Source organism: Lissotriton helveticus, chromosome 11 (assembly GCF_964261635.1).
Source record: "Lissotriton helveticus chromosome 11, aLisHel1.1, whole genome shotgun sequence".
Classification (NCBI taxonomy): domain Eukaryota; kingdom Metazoa; phylum Chordata; class Amphibia; order Caudata; family Salamandridae; genus Lissotriton; species Lissotriton helveticus.
This window is the reverse complement of record NC_136072.1, coordinates 1,186,229,597-1,186,253,955: the sequence shown is the minus strand read 5'-3', so window position 1 is coordinate 1,186,253,955 and position 24,359 is coordinate 1,186,229,597. Positions and strand designations below refer to the sequence as shown.

At 48.8% G+C, this 24,359-nt stretch overlaps 1 protein-coding gene across 1 annotated transcript in view; it reads left to right on the top strand.

Moving 5' to 3' along the window:
• PIWIL1 (piwi like RNA-mediated gene silencing 1) overlaps positions 1-24,359 on the top strand; it is a 1,966,306-nt gene that overhangs the window by 1,280,876 nt on the left and 661,071 nt on the right. The window contains exon 12 of the mRNA XM_078668015.1: positions 8,998-9,112. Coding sequence (XP_078524141.1) covers positions 8,998-9,112 — 115 coding nt within the window. The remainder of the gene's footprint in view (positions 1-8,997; positions 9,113-24,359) is intronic.

Sequence of the window (24,359 nt, the reverse complement as noted above, 5' to 3'; positions counted from 1 at the left end):
CACAGGGTCAGCGCTGATTTGCATATCGCCATTGTCTAACCCAGGGTGGTGTGGAGTGGAAAAACGATGGATTTGGGCCCAGATCTTTGGACTGGGGTGAATGTGTGACATTGATCCACATTCTGTCCATCATTGTTGTGTTTGCATTTTATGCTTTTCCACCAGCACCACTGATACCGCTAGTGGCACGCAAACTGCCCCAGCATTACATGACCCTGATCCTACATAGCAAGGCAACCGTGGTACACCACGTTCCTAGAACTTTCCGTGGTGCCCCATCAAAGGCTACGCCTAACACCCAGCCTCTTAACGCAGAGCCATGGAGACATTCAGCACCCAGATCCGCAGCAGCTGAACCTTGCAATCTGGCTCCTGAGTGTAGGAGAGTGCGGTCTGCAATCCCATGGCCACCCCAGATTTTTGCTTTTTGCTTCACTGGTTTACGACTTTCCCTGGCTGTGGGCCTGCTAATCAGACCCACAGTCTAGCTGTTCTCTCTCTAAATTGACAAGCATGTACCTTAGGTGCATTTACCAATTGGTACTGGGCCACCTTATCAGTCCCTGTACAGTATACCTTAGGTATCCCGGGCATAGGTGTACCCAGGGCCTACCAGGGGCTGCAGCATGTATTATGCCACCCCTGGCTGGCCACTCAAATCTGACACAACTGGCTGCACGACAGCTGGGGCAAGGTGGTGTAAACACACTTTGCTTTAGATATAGTATTCCTATATCTAACCCTAAAATGGACAAATATTCCTATGGCAGGCCTTATCAATCCTGAAGGCAGAGTGCTTGGAATTATGTGAGATGGTGCTCTGGCATGAGCTGAGCCCGTTTGCAGCTTGCGGAACCAAGTCTTTATAGCTGTTCCATGATAATGCTATACCATATACTCTTAAGCGCATTATAATCCTCGCGGTTAAATGCTAACTTTGGCATAGCATTATCAAAACATGTCGAGTAAGGTGTCATACGAATTGGAATACTAACCCCTCGCCAATTCTGGCGACGGGGTTAGCATTCCACCCTTCTAGAGGGACACGACATGTCTGTAACTGTAAACCCCGGTTAAAGTTAACTCGAGCCTCAGCATCACAAAATGGATGCTGCCACCACAGACACAAGTCTGACCTCCTGCTGCTGGGAGTCCTTCCAGCAAGGGAGGCTCAGACAAAGGGTTTCCTGCCTTGGGAGGTGCTAGCACCACCCCAGACAGGATTTTGTGTATTAGGTAGGCCAATGCTGAAAGGAATGAGACATGCCTGGGGCACACAAGGTGCCCTGTGCATACACCGGTTCCAACCAGTTGCTGGGGCACTCCAGCCCCAGCTCTGGCGGGAAACCGGACAAAGGATAGGGGGTGTAACCACCCCCATTCCTGGTCCCACCCAGGGGAGGGACCTAGTCGTAGTGCAGCCCCCTTTAGCTGAATAAAGGTAGGAGCTGGTCCCATTCCCAGTTAGATTAATCTTGACAACTTCCATGAAGAACTCTTGACCTTCGACCTCCTGGACACCAGAAGACTGAAGAATCTCCCCTATGGTCAGGGAGTGACCATCCTGCTTCGCAGGCACCATCAAGCTCCTGTGCGGTTTGCTGCAAAGTCCTTCCATCCCGGAATCCGACGACCCAGCTCGACAAGACCCGGACCTCCAGACCTCTCTGACCTCTACCCACATCCACAGCACAGCTGGGACCCGTAGGTGCGACGAGTAACGTGGAGATGGCCATCTTGAAGAAACCTGCACAGCGCTTCCAGCACGACCCCAGAGGGTTCCTCGAGTGAGTGCATTGGGGACTGAGAAGCCCCACACCGACGCAGCTCCTGCACCAAAGACCAGCCCCCCCAGAATCCCCGTGATCTGCGTGGGGCCCTTTTGCCTGGTTGCTGCCTGTCCTGTTGTCTGGTCACTTGCCGGCTGGCTAGTGACCTCTGAGACGACGACCCGAAGATTTCAACACTGCTAGTCTGGTCCCCCAGACTGGCCCTTGCTTCCTTGTGAAAGAGAAGCACCCCGGACCCTCCTGGTCCACACCAGACGCCATCTTTGTTCCACCGCGTGGCTTGCATTAGCCAAGGCCTGTTGTCCAGGTCGACGATCCGACACCGCCAACAGCAGCAGACTACGTGGGACAGCTCGTGCCTCCAGCCTGGTCGTGAAGAACAGCTCCTGGTCCGCGCAGCTACAGAGAGAAGCGACCCTTCTTCCAACTGAACGCGGCGACAGCTCCTGGTTCCCTCCTGGTTCCAGCACCGTCACTGGCTAGTGACCAAGACTCTGTCCCCTTCCTTTTCAGGACTTCCTTCTTCCTAGTTCCATCTTTGTAACCACCCGACTCCTCCATCTGGCTGCCTGCCAGCAACTCCTTGTTTCAGGCATCACCGGGATCAACGCAGCAAACCCGACACTACTTCAACCCTATGCACCCGCAGCCTGTGGGTTAGGTAACTAAAGCTTCTAGGTGCTGAAGTCTGTGTTCACTATCCTAGTGTCCAGGTCCACTGTTGTTTTCCCTCCATCCAGCCGAGTTCATCCGGAATCCGTAACTTTGTAAACTGTAGCATCCATAGACGTTGGTACGCATCCCGCGTGAGAGTTTCCACTCTGCACATGAGTCCCGTGGGCCTCCTGCTCCGTACTTACCTAGTTCGTAGCGTAGTCCCACCGATCCTCCAGCCTCTGGATCTCCTTACAGTACTTTCCTTCCTCGCATTCCATTGTTTTGTGTATATGGTTTGTCGTGCCCCTAAGGCACTCGTGTAAATATTGTGCAAACTCGTATTTCTTTTGTAATATTGTCATGTGCTTAGCCCTCTGACCTCATAAAGAGTTCAGAGGTGTATGTTAGTTAATAAATATCCTTTTATTTTCATAACAACCTGTGTGGTGTCCTTTCATCTGGTATTCAAGGGGTTATATTGTGGTAAAAACAGCTGGCTTCACATGCCAAAAGAGTTTAGCCTAAAGACTGCTTTTGTCCCTGCTACTAGGTTAGCTGGTCTATAAGGTTGACTTACAAACAATCACCATAAGGGGTTGTTTGGACTGATACAAGGTGATAACTAGAATTAGTGAGCATCATATATCAGGCCAACTTCTCACACTGAGGTCTTAGAGTTCGGCTACCTCAACTTACCTCCTGACTGCATGAACATTATCAAGGAGGCAAGAAAGCCTACAACAAGAGCTTGCTATGCGTCAAAGTGGAAGCGTTTTGTCATTTATTGTAACAACGACATAAACCCTCTGGACGCGTCCATTCAAAATATCATATGCTATCTTTTGCACTTACAACGCTGCAATTTAGCCTACACGTCCATACGGATACACCTAGCAGCCATAGCTGCTTGCCTTCAGAACAGACAGCATCTTTCGCTGTTCAGAGTGCCTGCAATTAAGGCATTCATGGAGGGCCTCAAACGAGTAATTCCACCAAGACACCCACCTTCCCCTGTCTGGAACCTAAACGTCGTTTTAACCAGACTAATGGGACCTCCTTTTGAGCCATTACACTCCTGTGAGATACAATTTTTAACGTGGAAGGTGGCTTTTCTCGTAGCCATTACTTCGCTTCGAGTTAGCCAGCTGCAAGCCCTAACTATTCAAGAGCCCTTCATTGAAATTCACGCAAATAGGGTCGTGCTTCGGACAAACCCTAAATTCATGCCCAAAGTGGTATCACAATTCCATATAAACCAAACAATAGAACTGCCAGTGTTCTTTCTAAATCCACAGTCAGTACCTGAAAGAGCCCTGCACACACTGGATGTTAAAAGAGCTCTGCTGTATTACATAGACGGAACTAAAGATTTCAGGAAAACAAAACAGTTGTTTGTTGCCTTTTCACCACAGCACAAAGGTAACCCCATTTCAAAAAATGGCTTAGCTAGATTGATAGTTAAATGCATCCAAATATGTTACATTAAAGCTAAACGTACTTTAACAGTGCCCCCAAGAGCGCATTCCACGCGCAGAATTGGGGCATCTATGGCTTTCCTAGGAAACATCCCTCTACAGGAAATATGTAGAGCAGCCACATGGACAACCATACATACATTTACCAAACACTACTGCGTAGATGTACACTCCAAGCAGCTGTAGGACAGGCTGTTCTCAAAACTCTTTTTCAGACTTCTGCAGCTGGCACGGGCAGCCACCGCCAAGGGAGGGACTGCTATACATTCTATGCACAGATATGAATTCAGCAGCCCACATGCCTCGAACGGAATATGCTACTTACCAGTATTCATCTGTTCTTGGCATGTAGGGCTGCTGACATTCATATCGCCCGCCCTCCTCCCCGGTGCCTGTTGCAGCTGTAGCACTCGTTCATTCATTCCTACTCTTACTTTCTTGCATGGACATCTCTTACTGTATCGCACTCCATCTCTGCCACAATGGCGAAAAACAATCTGAGGATGGAGAGGATGCCCATGCGCACTGTAGTCCAGAGCAGGAGCCACCTATCTCGTGATACTTCGAAGACTCTTCCAGGACAACATTGTGCAATCATCCGGACCCAACACTAGGCGGCGATCTATGCACAGATATGAATGTCAGCAGCCCTACATGCCAAGAACAGATGCATACTGGTAAGTAGCATATTCCTTTATTTTCATAAATTGGTGGCTAATTACTTGTGTCAATTATATTTCTTCAATTTTTTGGGGCTGTTTAAATGTTTTACACTTGTTCTTTTCTGTAAGCCTTGCTGCTCAGTGCCACAGCTACCCAGGTTTGAAGCAGAGGGTTTGACAGACAAAACTTAAGGGTCCTAAAAAGGTTTGTAAGTAAATTACACGGTGAGATTGCACAACCACACCATATAATACACCATTTCCTCACAAGTGATTTCATAAAGGTCAATCACAGTCTTGTACAGTCAATGCATCCAGAAGCAAGGGGGAATCCACTCTTGTTAGCGTTCTTTACTGGCACGGGGCAATTCTGCACAACATTCACCTATTAACACACTTGTTTGTACATTAGAAAGATTTTGTGGACTGGTTTAGCAGGATGCCTCAACAAACAAACTAGTGTAAACTCCATCTGGGAAGAGGTGTCGTGCAGCGGCTAGGGCAGCTGACTCCGGAACATGGGGCTCGCGGTTTGATTGCTGGCGGCAGGTTAGCCCGGCACCTTGTGACTGGGCAATAGCTTGCTTAAGCTTCCTAATGGCCCCCAGCGCCGGGGCACCCCTCCGGAGGTTGCTGTGCCCTTTGCAAATGCTGGTATTTCATTTCATGTCATTTCAACTGCAAGCCTTTCACAAGTTATTTCCGTTTATGGGCAGTTGGGACCATTGAATGTCTCCCCATTCCTGAAAACATAGAATGCCCAAACCTCACCGCAAAATACCCACACTGGCAGCCAATGGGGAATGCTCTATTGATGCACTGGTCAGGGATACTTTCCTATGTTTTTACTCCTATCAAATAATATTGAGGAAAATAAGGCAGGTGTCCACAAGGCTCATTCTAGCCGTGTTCACTTGGACAAGTCTGCCCTGTTACTCACTGTTTGTGGGAATGCTGCCCAACCAATGGGAAAAGCTCCTGCTCTGACAAGCTACTCCCACTCAACATCAGGGTCAGCTCAAGACACTCAGATGATAGACAGCTTAATTTTGTTATCTGGCACCTGAGTTTCTAGTTTCACTGCCTCATTTTTAGAGGACTACATGCGTATTTTGTGGGTACCACACAATACATTACGTGTGTGAGAAGTGGCTGGTAACACAGGAGCAACAAAACTCCTTGGTATCTTCTGACATATGGGGCCAGTGAAAGTGAGGGACAAGCCTGTTCCAAGTCTTGTTCTGGCCCAGGTGTCCTGCTAAGGGAATATCATGGGCCAAGGTAAGAAGGAAGCCCCTAAATTGCAGAGGTATAACCAACCTCATGGAAGCACCAGGTTTGGGGTCTCTAGCTTCTGAATAAAGGAGCCCATCATCCCAATACACTTTATGGGTACCTTGAGCATTCCCAGCCGCCTCAGCAGCAGCCTGCTGTCTGAGGTGTTCAAGAGAGGAACAGTCTAATTGTGCCTGGCTCACTCTGCCCTTGAAGGTCCCCCTGTCCCAAGAAACTCAACCTTGTCAGTCTCAAGCTCTTCTATGACAGTTCCCTCTTGGATCTCTGAATCATCCTCCTGGGAGGGCTGATCCTCAACCTGAGGCAAGAGGGAAGGCACTGCCTTAACGCTCTTGCTCTTTCTCTTGGGTGGGGTCTGGTCTATTGTTCCAAGATCCAGCACCTGCTCAGGTAAGCACTTTTTGGCCTGTGACCTGGTCACAGCAAGGACATGTGCTGATATTCCCAGCATTTCTGCATGGGTCCTATACTCCACCTCAGACCAGACTGAGGTTTCAAGATCATTTCCCAAAAGACACTCTACAGGAAGGTCTGAACTCACTACAACTCTTTTGAGGCCAGTTACCCCTCCCCAGGAGAAGTTAACAACTGCCACACTATGGGAGGTAGTGGCATTGCTAGCGTTGGTCACTAGGTACTTCTCACCTAGTATGATCTGTTCAGGGTCCAGAAAGTTAGGTGTCACCATGTGTCCCTGAAGGCCTGAGCCATCTTATCATTAATAAAAGGCGTCTTCCTGTACTTGCTCAGATTACTGGGATTTACAGTAGAGGACATTGCTATGTCCCCATCACAGACCAGAACAGCCTGAGTTGGTACTCTGGATAGGCCAGAGTCCACCTCAGTTCCCAGGGTCAACCCTACTACACCATTTTGCTGGGAACCACCACTAACAGCTGGACTTGGGGGAACAGTTGTCTTAGGGGCAGTGGTGGTTGGTGCTGTGACCTTCTTGGTGCACTCACTAAACCAGTGAGAGACTGATATACAGTATCCACACCAGGGCTTCTTTGGACCTTCTTGTTTCTGTTTGTTCTTTTTGGAGCCCCCCCCCCCGTGCCTTTTGGGGGCCTGGTGAAGACTTCTGGTCTTTTGTTTTCTGCTCATTACCCTTCTGGTCTGCTTTTTTCTGATCACAGCCCTGGTTCTGGGTTTTCTGCTTAATCCTGGTTCTGAACCATTTGTCTGCCTTCTTTCCCAATTCTTGGTGAGAGGTTAGATCAGAGTCAATCAGGTACTGATGCAATAACTGGTTTTGACAGTTAAGGATTTGCTCTCTCATGATCAAAATATACTATCCTGTATAGTCCTTAACTTGACTTCCCAATAACCAGCCTTCCAGAGCCTTAGTGGCACAATCAGCAAAATCAGTCCAGTCCTGAGTCTTGTTCAGTGGTTAGGCCAAACCCACCAATCAGAGCACTCTTCAGGACAGAGTAGTTGTTAGCATCCCCATCACTAACTGTGAGGAGCTCATCTATACCTTTTTCTGAAAAGGAGAGCCATAAGATTCCTGCCCACTGACATTGGAGCACCTGCTGTACTTTGCAGGCCCTCTCCAAAGCAGTTATCCATTTGTGGATGTCATCCCCTTCTTTGTAGGGGGGCACAATCTTGCTTAGGTTTCTATTCTCATAGGACCTATATTTATCCTTAGGGACATTGCTGCCACCAGTGGGTTCTAACCCACTCTCTCTGTGTTCTCTAGCACAAGCAAGCTTCTCTTTGGCCAAGGCAACTTCAAGTTCTGTAGTAGGGGATCTCTGTGTATAGTCATAATCTAGTGAATAGTCCCGCCCATGTGCGTGGACCCCGGAGCAATCAAAAATCTCTTAAGCTGTCAAAACATGCAGAACTGCATCAACACTTAAGAGAGAATTTAAAGACAGATAATGCAGCCTATATCCACAGGCTACACTGTCCAGTACTTCAACTAGAAATTCCACCAAAATCCACAAACCGCACAGCCTGTCCAAGGTTTTCTAAGAGAAAAAACACTGCCTTTCACAGCAAAACCCTCTGGAATGATAGAGAGGAAGAAGTGGACAGACAAGCCCCATAGGCTGCCATTATGTGGCTCAGAACAGTATACTGTGCCTTTAAGAGAACTTTCCAGAAGTCGCACAGTATTCCACAATGCACTGCAGGTCCCTTTTACTTTCAGTTCTTTTTAAAGGCGTAACACGCCAGACCTGTAGCATTTCTTACATGAATATCTCTCTCCACCGGGGAGGAGGGCGGGCTCTTATGACTATAACAGAGATACCCCTACTACAGAACTGGAGTTACAGGACAGAAACTACTCCTTCTGTAGTAGGGGATCTCTGTGTATAGTCATAATCTAGTTAATAGAATAGCAAGCCCATCCCCACACCAAAGCGGCGGTGGAGAAAAGAGAAATAACACCACTACTGTGCGAACAGATTTTGCAGCGAAGCCTGCCCAACCGGAGCGTCTGCCCTGGCATCAGTGTCCAGGCAGTAATGCTTAGCAAAGGTATGGACGGACTTCCAAGTGGCCGCCTTGCAGATTTCTGCAATCGGAACATTACGGAGCAAAGCAGTCGTGTCAGCTTTGCCCCTGGTGGAATGAGCCTTAGGTTTACCCCCTAAAGTCTTATTAGCATTTTGGTAACACAATTATATACAGGACACAATCCACCTCGAGATGGACTGTTTAGAGGTAGCAAGACCCATCCTGACTGATCCATAATTGATAAACAATTGGTCTGACCTACGAATATCCTTGGTTTTATCCAGATAAAATTTCAACACCCTCCTAACATCCAGGGTTTGCAGGGACCTTTCCGTTGGAGAGGAAGGATTCTGAAAAAACGTAGGTAAAGTTATGGTCAGGTTAACATGAAAATCAGATATAACCGTGGGAAGAAATTTAGGGTGAGTACGCATAACAACCTTAGCAGCATGAAATACAGTATAAGGTTCTTGGCAACACAACGCCTGAATTTCTAACTTATTTTCTTCATATTGCCAAGTTGCCTTTGCCACAAAGTTTTGTACTTTTCAATCCATTCCGTTTTTCTCATGTAGATTGCAATGTTTGATACATGTTTTGAGTATGGTCCTTAGTATGCGTAATATTCTACTTTATGAACAGGGATGATAACGTTCAAAAAGAACTTCGTGACTGGGGATTAAGTTTTGATGCCAATTTGCTGACTTTCACTGGTAGAGTAGCACCTCAAGAAAAAATTCATCAAGCAGGCAAAGTGGTAAGTTCAATACTTTTGAAATCCATGTTAGTTCTTCGCAAGACTTGCTTGTGAAAATTATTAAAAAAGTTTTTTAGTGAGTGCAGGTGTTCGAAATTGCATTTGGTACTGTTTTGAAAAAGTCGAGCAGGATATAGTCCCCTATGCAGCATGTGTTTCTTGATTTTGAATGTCTGTTACCCTAATGAACTAGCTCCTATCTACCTGTGCATACCTAGGTATTTGACTTGTGACTGTTTCAAGTTCTGTGCCTTCATACTATAATGAAATGTGGAGATGCGTGGCGTGCTTTGCACGCTCTCCCTTTTTTTGTGCTTCCACATGGTCCTCTCTTTTATAGTTCTAGTGTCTGTTCTCAGCTGGCAGTACTTTGGCGTATGAAAAGTACCTTGTTGCTTCTCTAAACCATAACTTTCAAAACCTTTTCTACTGCAATGTAGTTATCTATTGGTTGAGTTATCTCTCAGTTACATGTCGCGTAAGCTATCATTATTTATAGGCTTTCATGATAAGGGTAGTGAAAATCAGTTGACTGTTTTTTCATTTTTTTTTATCACCTATTTATTGGCAACAGGTGTGGCAGTACTTGAACACCCAGGACTGCAAATGATTCAGCGTATACTATAGCAGCATTGATTTCGATATTTACAATATTAAAATAAAAGGGTTTGTAAAATAATGTAAAAACTATAACATCAACAATAAACAGCAGTGCCATATATCCAATATGCATAGTAATACATGCAGTTCTCAACCAAATAATCATGTGATCTGAAAGAGACACGTTAGTGATAGAATCCTTACCTTAGAATATCCGGAGGCATCAGACTGAATCCGGAAAGTTTTGCTTAGCAGTACCCCTGCGCATCAGTAGGTGGCATCCTGCGGCTCAGACATCACGGAGGGTACTTAGGCGCCACCCATGCGCGCTGACGTCTGTTCTTTATTTTTCCGCGCCGGAAGTGCAGATCCGGATTTAGCATGTACCTCAGTCATTTTTTGACTACTTTTTTGAGATTTTTGTCTCCTGCTGGTGCACGTAGGGATACCCGGATTGAAGTCTTATGGGTCGTGCCGTCGTATCATCTCAGTGGCGGACCACCATGATGTGCACCTCTTCTGCCTTGACACCTATCATGACTCCCAGGACTGTCGATCCATGGCCCGAAGGACTTGCAGAAGCGGTGCGGAAGTTGCTGGAGTTCTGGCATTCCTCTCACTGCCAATCCAGGTCTAGGGGCCATTCACGGGACCGCTCGTGGGATCGGAGCCGTCGCTCCTCGGGCTCTTAAGTCTTCGCCTTCAGAATCTGGTAAGCGGCGCCATAAAAAGTTGAAGAACCGTGTTCGCTCTCCGACATCCCCCCGTCGCTCCCTGGAGGCGGATGAGAGGGACAGGGACTCCGCCGCTGAGGTTCCTCTGGAACAGGGGAGTCCCACGGCCTACCCGTTATACTCAGGTCTGTCGGCGACTCCCGAACTGATGAAAGAGTTTATTTCTGCCATGGACCACCTTTTTAGGGCCCGGGCTCCCTCCGGCGCGCCTTTAAATCCGCGGTCCTGTGTCCAAATCTTGTTGGCCCTGCGGCTACGCCGCCAGCCCCGGCGCCACAGGATCCTTCGCTGCCGGCTCTGGCGCCACAAGGTGCAGGGCCGCCGCCCTTGGTTCCGCCACAGGCGCCGCAATGGATGCCGTTCACCCCACCCCTGCCCCAGACCATTTTGTTCCAGTCTGGTATCCGAATTGGGATGTCGTATTATGTATTATTTTAGGACCCTATTGTACGTTTCCCTATTCATGCCCCTATATAGGTATAAATCACCATATCCTTGTATAGGCATAGAAATCAAAACCATATTTAGGCATAGCTTATGCAGTCCAAACACGGCAAGGCTACTTCCACTAGTTCCGAAAATCCACAACGATTTCTTGGAAAAATCCGCCTACAGCAGCTAGGGACTTCCCCTCGCTTGAATATTGATTTGTCCAAGAACTCATGGAGTTTTAAAAGAACTGAGACTCTTTGATGACGTTATTATGTCCAACTGTTGAACAAAGCAGATGTTCGAGGCATGTGGGCTGCTGAATTCATATCTGTGCGTAGATCTCCGCCTAGTGTTGGGTCCGGATGATTGCACGTTGTTGTCCTGGAAGAGTCTTCGAAGTATCACGAGATATATTGCTTCTTCCTCGGACTACAGTGCGCATGGGCATCCTCTCCATCCTCCGATTGTTTTTTTCCGCCATTGGGTTCGGATGTATCTTCCTTTACTCAAAGTTCGGAATCAAAATACTCTTTCTAGAGGCCAAAAGGCCTCGACGCCCGTCGGTATCGTCTCGCATCGGTGCCGACAACTTCTTTATAAACTTTATCCTACTTAGGACGTCGAATCGGGCCGCGGGCCTTCTCGACGCCACGCGACCAGTCGTCGATGGAACGGAGCCCATTCAAGAGATGCCCTCAATGTAACTCCAAATACCCACATATCGATAAACACCCTGTCTGTAACAAGTGTTTATCTCCGGAACACAATGAATCGTTCTAAAAAGACACTTCAAACTCGACGGGCCGCTAGAATAAACATGCAGAGACGAGCACCAGAGCCAGATAATATCTTCGGCGACGAAGAAGAACTTGTCGAGGCAGAAGAATATGAAGAACAGTCGGATCAAGGATCGGAGCATGACTCCGAATACTACATCGACGAGGAAGAAGACATCGTCGAAGTAGGGGACGACGAGCAAGGGATTTGAGCCGTAGAAGACGACTCCAGTGAAGAAACGGGCCCAACCATAACTACGGCGGCCAATCCGTTCACCTCCATGGTCCAACAAGCTCAGGTCGAGGCATCGCCACTAGGCCTTAGCCAAGATCACGAAAAACATTCGATAGCCCCGCAATCCAGCCCGGCTACAAATATTACTAAAGGGACATCAAATCAACAACCTCCCAGATTGGTTATGGCGAGACCAAAGGTGATGGAACAGAAAACGAAACCCAAATTTATCGACTACACGGTCTTCGGACCACAGTATGTCGATCCATCGGAATCGAGACCGAAGAAGCTTGTAGACAACACTGTCTTCGGACCGAACTATGTTGAACCATCGGCGTCGAGCCGAAAAGCAGTACCCCGGCACCTACGCCGAAACAAAAGGGCGTCGAACAGAAAACGTCGGTGCCCACTGCTGAAAAAACAAAGGACTCGATCAAAAGAAGGTTGTCGAACCGAAACAAAAGGCCGACAAACCAATTGCGATACAAAAGAAAAGCATCGATCCGAAGAAAATCGAACCGAAGAAAAGAATCGAACCTACATCAAAGACCGTTGATCCAAAACCATCGGTTCCAAAATCGACACAAGTACACAAGGCCGTACTCGAGCCGAAAAGCACTGTCGAAAAACCTCCGGCTACGAGAAAACAGGTTCTACAAAAACAAACCGTAGTACCACAAAAACCTATTCGGATCGATCAAATTTGAACTCCCGCCTACCGCAAAGTCAAAGGCGGTCGAACCAAAGGCCAGCGTCGAACCAAAACTGGTAAAACAAAAGACTTTGGCAAAACCACACACGACTGCTGAACAGGAAATCTTACATCCAGACCCTGAATCAGTAGAACAAACAAAACTGTATATTGATCCTAACTCTGGCAAGATGACTCTCTACAAGAGGAAGATCAGGCCAGAGACTGAGAGGGAGACTTACACTATTCCACTGAAAAAGAAAAGGGACTGCTCGACCTCACCTATTCTTTTTGAGCCTATTCAGCCACATAGGCCTGACACATATTCATATACACCCACACACTCAGATGAGGAAGTTAATCAAGAATATGATGAAGAATTCAACTACCCAGTAGATGTTGACCCAGACAGTCAAACACAACCATGGACTGACCCACTGCAGGCTGGTGACTCGCAACCCATTCCTGATACACCTGCATACCCTGCTAGGCCTTCTCCTATAGAGGGCATGTAGGAAGGTTGACCCCTGACTATGGTTGCCCCCAACTTTTTGCCTGGTGTTTTGCTGGTTTTCTGACTTAGTTGACCTGAGGCCCTGCTGTTCAGGACCTCAGGCCCACTGCTCTCTCTGTAAAATGGATTCCATGTACCTTAGGTACATATCTAAATTGGATACTGAGCCACCTTATCAGTCCCTGTACAGTGTACCCTAGGTACCCAGGGCATAGGTGTACCCAGGGCCTACCAGGGGCTGCAGCATGTATTATGCCACCCCTGGCTGGCCATCCAAATCTGACACAACTGGCTGCTTGACAGCTGGGGCAAGGTGGTGTAATCACCCTTTGCTTTAGATATAGTATACCTATATCTAACCCTAAAAATGGACACACAGATCTCCTATCAGTCACTCCTATAGCAGGCCTTAACAATCCTGAAGGCAGAGTGCTTGGAATCGTGTGAGATGGTGCTCTAGCATGAGCTGAGCCTGTCTGCGGCTTTCGGGATCCATCCCTTAGCCGTTTCCATGATATCGCATACCATATACTCTTAAGTGCATTATAATCCTCGCGGTTATGTGGCAACTCTGGTATCGCTTTATCAAAACATGTCGAGTAAGGTGTCATACGAATTGGAATACTAACCCCTCGCCAATTCTGGCGACGGGGTTAGCATTCCACCCTTCTAGAGGGACACGACATGCCTGTAACCTATAACCCGGTTAAAAGTCAGACAGAGCCTTAGCATCCACAAAATGGATGCTGCCACCGAGACACAAGTCTGCCCTCCTGCTGCTGGGAGTCCTCCCAGAGCAGGAGATAAGGACAAAGGGTTTCCTGCCAGGGGCGGTGCCAGCACCGTCCCAGACAGGGTTTTGTGTATTGTAGGTAGGCAGGGCTTTAGAGGAAGGTGACTGCACGTGGCACCCCGGTGCTCACTGTGCATAGGCTGGCTGGAACCAGTTCCAGGGTCACTCCAGACCCTGTGCTGGGGAAAAGCCCGCCAAGGAAGTGGGTGTAACCACCCCCCTCCTGGTCCCACCCATAGGGCAGGACCTAGTCGCGTGCCAGCCCCCTTTTACAGGATAAAGGTAGAGACTGGCCCCCTTCCAAATCAGATCATCTTTGAATCCTGAAACTACTTTCTGCGAAAGGAACTCAAGACTTCTTCCAAAGATTTCTCCCTTGTGACTAAGGAGTAGTCACCCTGCATCCGCAGGCACCATCCAAGAACACTGCGGTCTGCTGTAAGTCCTTCCTCCGGAATCCGACTGCCCAGCTCGACGAGAACCGGCTTCCCTGGCACCTCTGACCTCTACCCACCTCTACAGCCCAGCTGAGAACCGTGGGTGCGACGAGACCTCAAGGGACCGGCCATCTGCAAGACTGCACGACTTCTTTCCAGCAAGCCCGCCGAGTAATCTACTGGTGAGTGCTTTGGGGTCCGAGAAGCCCCGACTCTGAGCAGCTCCAGCTCCGAAGTGCAGCCCCCCAGCATCTCCACGATCTGCGTGGGGCCCTTCTGCTTTCCGCTGCTCACCGCGTTGTTTGGCTACTAGCCCGTTGGCTTGTGGCCTTCCTGACGACGCCCGACGACATTTCTGCTGCTGGTCTGGTTGCTCCAGACTGGCCCTTGCTCCCTTCCCGAAGAGGAGCACCCCGGACCCTCCTGGTCCACTCAAGACGCCATTTTGAGTCCACCGCGTGGGCTTGAATTAGCCAAGGCTTGTTGCCCAATCCTGGGTACCTTCGACGCCAACGACTTCATCCTTCGTGGGACAGCTCGCACCTCCATCCTGGTCGCCGACAACGCCTCCTGGTCCGAGAGACTGCAGAGCCCAGCAGCGCCCACTCACCTGACTGCGGTGACTTCGCCCGGTGCCATCCTGGTGCCCACTTAATCACTGGCTAGTGATTCAAGAACTTGGTCCCCTCTGCTTTCAGGTTTTCTTCTTCCTTGATCCAGGCTTGGATCCATCGAACTTTCCTTCACTGGTCGCCTGCCAGCAACTTCTTCCTTCCAGGCTCCTGGTCCGGCAACGAGATCCCCGACGTCTTTTCAGACCTATGCAGCTGCAGCCCCTGGGCTAGGTAACTTCGGCACTCCGGTGTCCCAGCATAGCCTCACTATCCAAGGGTCAGGATCCACTGTCGTTTTCTCCCTACCAGGTCGGGTTCGCCCGTGAACACTAACTTTGTGAATTCTAGCTTCCATAGACTTTGTCCCGCATCCCGCGTGAGAGTGCACACTCTGCACCCGAGTCCCCTAGGCCTCCTAGTAGTAATCTAACGATTCCCTAGTCCAGTCCTAGCGATTCCAAAGCCTATTAGAACTGTTACTTACCTGCTAGTAATTCGCATTCCACTTTTAGCGTATATGGTTTTTCGTGCCCCTCGGGCATTTGTGTATAACGTGCTAACTTAAGTATTTTCGTAAGAGTTTTGTTGTGTGCTTAGCTCCCTGTCTCATAAAGAGCCAGGGTAGTCTTGTTATAAATAAATACACTGTTTATTTTCATAACAACTTGTGTGGTGTCCTTTCACTGGGTGTTCAAGGGGTAATGTGATGGTAAAACAGCTGGCTTAACACGCCCTCTAGAGTCTTAGCCTTAGACTGCTCGTATCCATGCTACTAGGATAGCTGGTCTATAAGGTTGACTTACAACCAATCATCAATAAGGGTTGTTTGGACTGATATATAGTGATCACTAGAATAGTGAGCACTGCACATCAGGCCAACTTCTCACATTGGTGGCAGCGGTGGGATTTGAGCTTGCTGTTGTTTTACCACACATGCCCTAAGAATATCTTGTGAAAGATCACATAAGTACTAAAGGTACATATAACTTAGCTTAGAATACTCTGAGTTCTACTGAACCAGCTGTTGTAGCTCCTAGGGCCTAGCACACCCTAAACTACAACTCTAGCAAGGGATCAGTAGGCAAACATATAGTGTAGGTAAGTGCACCACTTACACCTCACTAGAAAAGCATGTCGACTCAGGAGGACTCTACTGAGACTCCCCTGGTCAGTGTTGACCCTCCACAGGTCACTTCAAGATATGCAGCTCTCAGTTTCCATGAGATGAGACAGATCTGTGTCTCCAGAAAACTGAAGCAGGGGTCTAACCCCACCACTTCCTTTCTGATAGGTCTCTTAGAGACATATGATGCCAGAAAGCTTTCTCAGTTACATGAGAACATGCCAGCCTTAGAGGGAACCTCTGGGGATCCAGATCTCCACAACACTGATTCAGCAGTTGAGGAGGAGGATCAGGAGGTACTCTCTGGGGATGAGGTAGACAAGGGTCTTGAGGTAGTCAGAAGGCTAACTAGGACCAACTTAGACTTACTTGGGCTAGGATCTGGGGGCCCCCCAGTACTGACCCGAAGTGGGCCTAACCTTGGAGTTAGGAGAGATAGATCCCTTTCTAGGGACTCCAATAGATCTCTGCACTCTAATGCCTCTTCTCAGGGGAGAAGGAATCCTCCACAGAGGAGATTTACTTCCCCTCAGAGAAGGGAGCATGAGGCTAGGATGAGACAAGCTGAACTGAGGATTGAAAGGGAAGAAATTGCCCTGGCCAAAGAGAAGCTTGCCCTGGCAAGAGAGCAGCAGATGAGTGGGCTAGCTCCCACTGGTGGCAGCAATCTCCCAAGAGATAGGGAGAAGGGTTTAGATACTAAACACCTGACTAAAATAGTGCCCCCCTTTAAGCAAGGGGATGACATCCAGAAATGGATGGCTGCTTTGGAGAGGGGCTGCACTGTGCAGGGCATTCCCCAGAGTCAGTGGGCAGCTATACTGTGGCTCTCCTTTGATGGTAAAGGTAGAGATAAGCTCCTCACTACTAGAGTTGAGGATGCTAACAATTACCAGGTCCTGAAAAATGCACTGATTGATGGGTTTGGTTTAACCACTGAGCAGTACAGGTTGCTGTTCAGAGACACCCAGAAAACTCAGTCTCAGGACTGGTCTGACTTTGTTGATTGTGCCACTAAGGCTCTGGAAGGCTGGCTACTGGGTAGTAAGGTTACTGATTTCAAGGGATTGTATAATCTAATTATGAGAGAGCAAGTCTTAAATAATTGTCAGAACCAGTTATTACACCAGCACCTGGTAGACTCTGATCTGACCTCTCCACAAGAATTGGGTAAGAGGGCAGACAAATGGGTCAGAACCAGGATTAGGCCCAAGAACCAAGGTGGTGACCAGAAAAAGGAATCAACCAAGCCTCAAGAGAAGGGTGGGAATAAATCTACAGATCAAACCACATCAGGGCCCCAAAAATCCTCTGAGGGGGGTGGGTCCCAGAATCCTTCCAACAACCAGAAGAAACCTTATTGTTATCCCTGTAAACAGGTGGGTCATTTAAAAACTGACAGCAGTTGCCCAAAGAATAATAATAAGGAAAACATACCCCCAAGTAACATTCCCAAACCTCCTGTTACTACTAGTAGTAATCCCCCAGGTGGTGGGAGTGCCCCCAAGAATTTGGGTGCATTTACTTTGGGAGTTCCTGGGGACTCTGGCCTAACCAGGTCCCCAGACTTAGATACTCTTGTCTGTGAGACTGGCATGGGGTTTGCCAACTTCACAACTTGTCCCAACACTTTGGGCAAGTACAGACAGGAGCCCCTCATCAATGGTATAAAAGTTGAGGCCTATAGAGACACAGGGGCTAGCATCACTATGGTGACTGAGAGTCTAGTCCCCTCAAGGCAACTTTTACCTGGTGCCACATACCAGGTGACCAATATTGATGGAGTACAGAGAGATCATCCCATGGCAGTGGTCAATCTCAGCTGGGGAGGTGTCACTGGCCACAAGAGAGTGGCAGTGTCACCAAACTTGCCTGTAGATTGCCTACTGGGGAATGATTTAGAGCTCTCAGCCTGGGCTGAAGTTGAGCAAGAAACCCATTCTAAAATGGTAAATACCCATGGTAAGGTTAGTGGGCCAGTGATAGCCACAGCCCCAGTCCAAGATGTCCTCCCTGAACAGGTCAGGAGGGTTGTGCCAGTCACAACCCAATCTCAGACAACTTCCTTCCCAGAACAGGTTGTCAAGGCTGTCATGGTAACAGCCCACACCCAAACTGAGCCCCCTCCTGAAAAGGTTGGGAGAGTTGTGATGGCCACAGCTCAAACTCAGACAGATGATAGTGTTGTGAAGCCTGAAACTATGGATCACTCCACTCAGACAGAGAGTATTGAGGAGGAAGAGAAATCTCCCTCCCACCAGACTTTAGGAAAGGATCAGCCTCCTCAGGGAACTGATCTGACCCCTTGTGAAGAAACTGCCACAGAGGTAGTCAGGCCTAGCCTGGCAGAACCCCTGATGTCAGTGGACCCTTCCAAGATGGGACCCAGTCTGGAGCAGGTAACCTGCCCCTCTCTACCCTGCCTCAGTCAGCCCAGGGCTGTAGAGGTCAGGGAGGCCAGTGTTGGACCCCAAAGGGCCCCCTGTCCAAAAGAATTTCCCAATCAGCAGATTAAGGGCACTGAAGCTAGTAGTCCTAGCCAAGTGAAAATAAAACATACTCCTGAGGGATCCCCCTTAAAATTAGTTAGGGACCTCCCACAGATGGACACTGTTGGGCACAGCCAAACTTGGGACCTGAGGGCCCCAGACCTGACCTGTCCCTCCAGTAAGCCAACCAGAGGGACCCAACCTCCAGCTGTAGGTAGCCAGAGGTTGACCCTGAGAGCCCAAAACAACTCAGTCTTGGAAAGAAAGGCCTATATGGTGGAAAATGATTGGAGGAAGCTGAGCCCAAAATTAGTGGAGCCTCACTTCAGTACTCCATTTCAGCACCAGCCTTTTTCTTTGACAAAACACACCACAGGTAGAGATTCCCTATGGTGGAGACCCTCAGACACCCTTAGGGTGAGGGATTGCTTAGTGGACCATGACATAGGGGGTAACCATGCCAGTGCTGGTACTTCCTTAAATGGCCACTTAGGCAATATAGGCTTACCTGGACAAGGATAGCCTTATCTCCTTTCGTTTGGGGGGGGGTTATGTAGGAAGGTTGACCCCTGACTATGGTTGCCCCCAACTTTTTGCCTGGTGTTTTGCTGGTTTTCTGACTTAGTTGACCTGAGGCCCTGCTGTTCAGGACCTCAGGCCCACTGCTCTCTCTGTAAAATGGATTCCATGTACCTTAGGTACATATCTAAATTGGATACTGAGCCACCTTATCAGTCCCTGTACAGTGTACCCTAGGTACCCAGGGCATAGGTGTACCCAGGGCCTACCAGGGGCTGCAGCATGTATTATGCCACCCCTGGCTGGCCATCCAAATCTGACACAACTGGCTGCTTGACAGCTGGGGCAAGGTGGTGTAATCACCCTTTGCTTTAGATATAGTATACCTATATCTAACCCTAAAAATGGACACACAGATCTCCTATCAGTCACTCCTATAGCAGGCCTTAACAATCCTGAAGGCAGAGTGCTTGGAATCGTGTGAGATGGTGCTCTAGCATGAGCTGAGCCTGTCTGCGGCTTTCGGGATCCATCCCTTAGCCGTTTCCATGATATCGCATACCATATACTCTTAAGTGCATTATAATCCTCGCGGTTATGTGCCAACTCTGGTATCGCTTTATCAAAACATGTCGAGTAAGGTGTCATACGAATTGGAATACTAACCCCTCGCCAATTCTGGCGACGGGGTTAGCATTCCACCCTTCTAGAGGGACACGACATGCCTGTAACCTATAACCCGGTTAAAAGTCAGACAGAGCCTTAGCATCCACAAAATGGATGCTGCCACCGAGACACAAGTCTGCCCTCCTGCTGCTGGGAGTCCTCCCAGAGCAGGAGATAAGGACAAAGGGTTTCCTGCCAGGGGCGGTGCCAGCACCGTCCCAGACAGGGTTTTGTGTATTGTAGGTAGGCAGGGCTTTAGAGGAAGGTGACTGCACGTGGCACCCCGGTGCTCACTGTGCATAGGCTGGCTGGAACCAGTTCCAGGGTCACTCCAGACCCTGTGCTGGGGAAAAGCCCGCCAAGGAAGTGGGTGTAACCACCCCCCTCCTGGTCCCACCCATAGGGCAGGACCTAGTCGCGTGCCAGCCCCCTTTTACAGGATAAAGGTAGAGACTGGCCCCCTTCCAAATCAGATCATCTTTGAATCCTGAAACTACTTTCTGCGAAAGGAACTCAAGACTTCTTCCTAAGATTTCTCCCTTGTGACTAAGGAGTAGTCACCCTGCATCCGCAGGCACCATCCAAGAACACTGCGGTCTGCTGTAAGTCCTTCCTCCGGAATCCGACTGCCCAGCTCGACGAGAACCGGCTTCCCTGGCACCTCTGACCTCTACCCACCTCTACAGCCCAGCTGAGAACCGTGGGTGCGACGAGACCTCAAGGGACCGGCCATCTGCAAGACTGCACGACTTCTTTCCAGCAAGCCCGCCGAGTAATCTACTGGTGAGTGCTTTGGGGTCCGAGAAGCCCCGACTCTGAGCAGCTCCAGCTCCGAAGTGCAGCCCCCCAGCATCTCCACGATCTGCGTGGGGCCCTTCTGCTTTCCGCTGCTCACCGCGTTGTTTGGCTACTAGCCCGTTGGCTTGTGGCCTTCCTGACGACGCCCGACGACATTTCTGCTGCTGGTCTGGTTGCTCCAGACTGGCCCTTGCTCCCTTCCCGAAGAGGAGCACCCCGGACCCTCCTGGTCCACTCAAGACGCCATTTTGAGTCCACCGCGTGGGCTTGAATTAGCCAAGGCTTGTTGCCCAATCCTGGGTACCTTCGACGCCAACGACTTCATCCTTCGTGGGACAGCTCGCACCTCCATCCTGGTCGCCGACAACGCCTCCTGGTCCGAGAGACTGCAGAGCCCAGCAGCGCCCACTCACCTGACTGCGGTGACTTCGCCCGGTGCCATCCTGGTGCCCACTTAATCACTGGCTAGTGATTCAAGAACTTGGTCCCCTCTGCTTTCAGGTTTTCTTCTTCCTTGATCCAGGCTTGGATCCATCGAACTTTCCTTCACTGGTCGCCTGCCAGCAACTTCTTCCTTCCAGGCTCCTGGTCCGGCAACGAGATCCCCGACGTCTTTTCAGACCTATGCAGCTGCAGCCCCTGGGCTAGGTAACTTCGGCACTCCGGTGTCCCAGCATAGCCTCACTATCCAAGGGTCAGGATCCACTGTCGTTTTCTCCCTACCAGGTCGGGTTCGCCCGTGAACACTAACTTTGTGAATTCTAGCTTCCATAGACTTTGTCCCGCATCCCGCGTGAGAGTGCACACTCTGCACCCGAGTCCCCTAGGCCTCCTAGTAGTAATCTAACGATTCCCTAGTCCAGTCCTAGCGATTCCAAAGCCTATTAGAACTGTTACTTACCTGCTAGTAATTCGCATTCCACTTTTAGCGTATATGGTTTTTCGTGCCCCTCGGGCATTTGTGTATAACGTGCTAACTTAAGTATTTTCGTAAGAGTTTTGTTGTGTGCTTAGCTCCCTGTCTCATAAAGAGCCAGGGTAGTCTTGTTATAAATAAATACACTGTTTATTTTCATAACAACTTGTGTGGTGTCCTTTCACTGGGTGTTCAAGGGGTAATGTGATGGTAAAACAGCTGGCTTAACACGCCCTCTAGAGTCTTAGCCTTAGACTGCTCGTATCCATGCTACTAGGATAGCTGGTCTATAAGGTTGACTTACAACCAATCATCAATAAGGGTTGTTTGGACTGATATATAGTGATCACTAGAATAGTGAGCACTGCACATCAGGCCAACTTCTCACAGGGCACAGCTGCTTTTAATGCATTAATAAAAAGAGCAGCAAGCCATCACAATGTGGACATGCATGCAGACCCAGTGGAGGAAGATTTCCTCTTTGACACTTTTGCAACATCAGAAAGGACAGTTAAAACACTGCCCATGTTAAAAGGGGTCCTTAAACATGCAGGGGACATATTTAAGGATACCACTAGAGCCAGGGTCATTAATCCAAGGATAGAAAGGAAATACAGACCAGCGCCAGTAGACCCTACATACATTTAAGGGCAATTGCCTTTAGATTCTTTGGTGGTGGCAAATGCACGTAAACGTGCAAATTCACAAAGAACTGGGGAAGCTGAGCCCCCCCGACAAAGAATCTAAAATTTATGAGGCATCATGGAAAAGGGTAGCCGCACAGGCAGCTAACATATGGAGAATATCTAACACGCAAGCCCGGTTAGCCAGGTATGACGGGGCACACTATGACACCTTGGAAACGCTTTTACAGCATCTACCCGATGCTTACAAAGAACAAGCTGAACAATTGATACAAGAGGGAAAGCTAATCACTAACGCCTCTATTAAATGTGCCTTGTATGTGGCAGATACAGCTGCCAGGTCTATTAACACAAGTGTTATGATCAGGAGGCATGCGTGGCTACGCATTTCTGGTTTTAAAACGAAGTTCAGTCCACTCTGTTAAACCAGCCGGTTAATCCGGACTACTTGTTTGGTCCAGAAGTCGATACAATACTGGACAAAATGAAAAAAGACACTGAGACGGCTAAATCAATGGGAGCCCTATAGTCACAACAACATAGAGGCTCCTTTCGTCGCTCAGGTTACAGAGGGGCTGCGAGAGGCAACTCATCACAGCAAACCACAAACTACAAGGGAAACACACAAACCACCTATAATAAAAACAATAGAGGTGGATACCGCTAAATACAAGGGCAGAGGACGAGGGAACAACACCACCAGATCCTCTGCCAATACAAAACAGTGACTGCCCCCAGACCATATAACACCGGTCCGGGACGTTTACAACAATTCCTACCAATCTGGCACAACATCCCCACAGACAAGTGGGTGAGGCAAATTATCCAAGATGGCTATTGCCTAGAACTAACCTCCACACCACCCACCATACCACCAAAACACCGTCCTATTTCCGCAGAACACCTCAGCTTATTGCAACAAGAAGTTATCAGCATGCTGCAAAAAGGGGCCATAGAACTAGTACCATTAGAACATCAAGGTACAGGGGTATATTCGCTATGCTTCCTCATCCCCAAAAAAGACGGGTCTCTCAGACCAATATTAGACCTCAGGCCCCTCAATCCATCTTATCGGAGCATTTTCATATGCTCACCCTACAACAAGTGTTACCACTGTTGCAGCAAGGAGATTTCTCGCAACCTTGGACCTCAAATACGCATATTTCCATATCCCGATACATCCACTGCTCACATGAAGTATCTCCGGTTTACACTACTAAATCAACATTACCAATTCAAAGTACTTCCATTTGGTGTAACAACAGCTGCAAGAGTGTTCACAAAATGCCTAGCGACAGTGGCTGCACATTTAAGAAGACAAAATATCTACGTCTATCCCTACCTGGACGACTGGCTAATACAAGCAAAGTCAGCCCAGCAGTGTGCCAGCCACATGTCAAAAACAATTCACCTACTGCACAGCCTAGGCTTCACGCTAAACTACCAAAAATCTCACCTTCAGCCATCCCATGTACGGCAGTACCTGGGAGCAACTATCAATACTCTCACTGCCAAAGCATACCCAAACGCTGCAAGAATAAACAGTATGCAGCTCCTAATCCAAAAGTTCCGGTCCCAACACTTGCTCTCTGCCCGAGTGTTTATGCAACTCATAGGTATGATGGCCTTGTGCATCTTCATATTCCCTCACGCCAGACTACACATGCGCCCGCTGCAAGAGTGCTTAGCACGGCAGTGGATTCAGGCTCAAGGACAATTGAAAGACCTAGTGTTGGTGACCAGTCGGGCATACAGCTCTCTGCATTGGTGGAATCCACAAAACCTTTGCAAAGGCGACTGTTCCAAGAGCCTGTCCCACAAATAGTGTTGACAACGGACGCATCTCTCATAGGTTTGGGAGCCCATGTCCTTCAGTACACAGTGCAGGGCCTGTGGACAGCACAACAAAAGAAAATGCACATCAACTTGCTAGAAATTATGGCACTATTTCTGGCAATGAAGGCGTTCAAAGTACATTTATGCAACAAAGCTGTGTTGATCCGGACGGACAACATGACAGCAATGTACTACATACAAAAGCAGGGAGGAACACACTCACCACAATTATCACATCTAGCACAAAGCATGTGGAAGTGGGCCATCCAAAGAAACATTTTTCTCATGGCGGAACACCTCCCAGGCAAAGACAACCAAATAGCGGATCTGCTCAGCAGACACAGCCAACAGCTGCATGAGTGGGAGATTCATCCCACAGTGCTCCAGCCATACTTCCAACAGTGGGGACAACCAGAGATAGACCTATTCG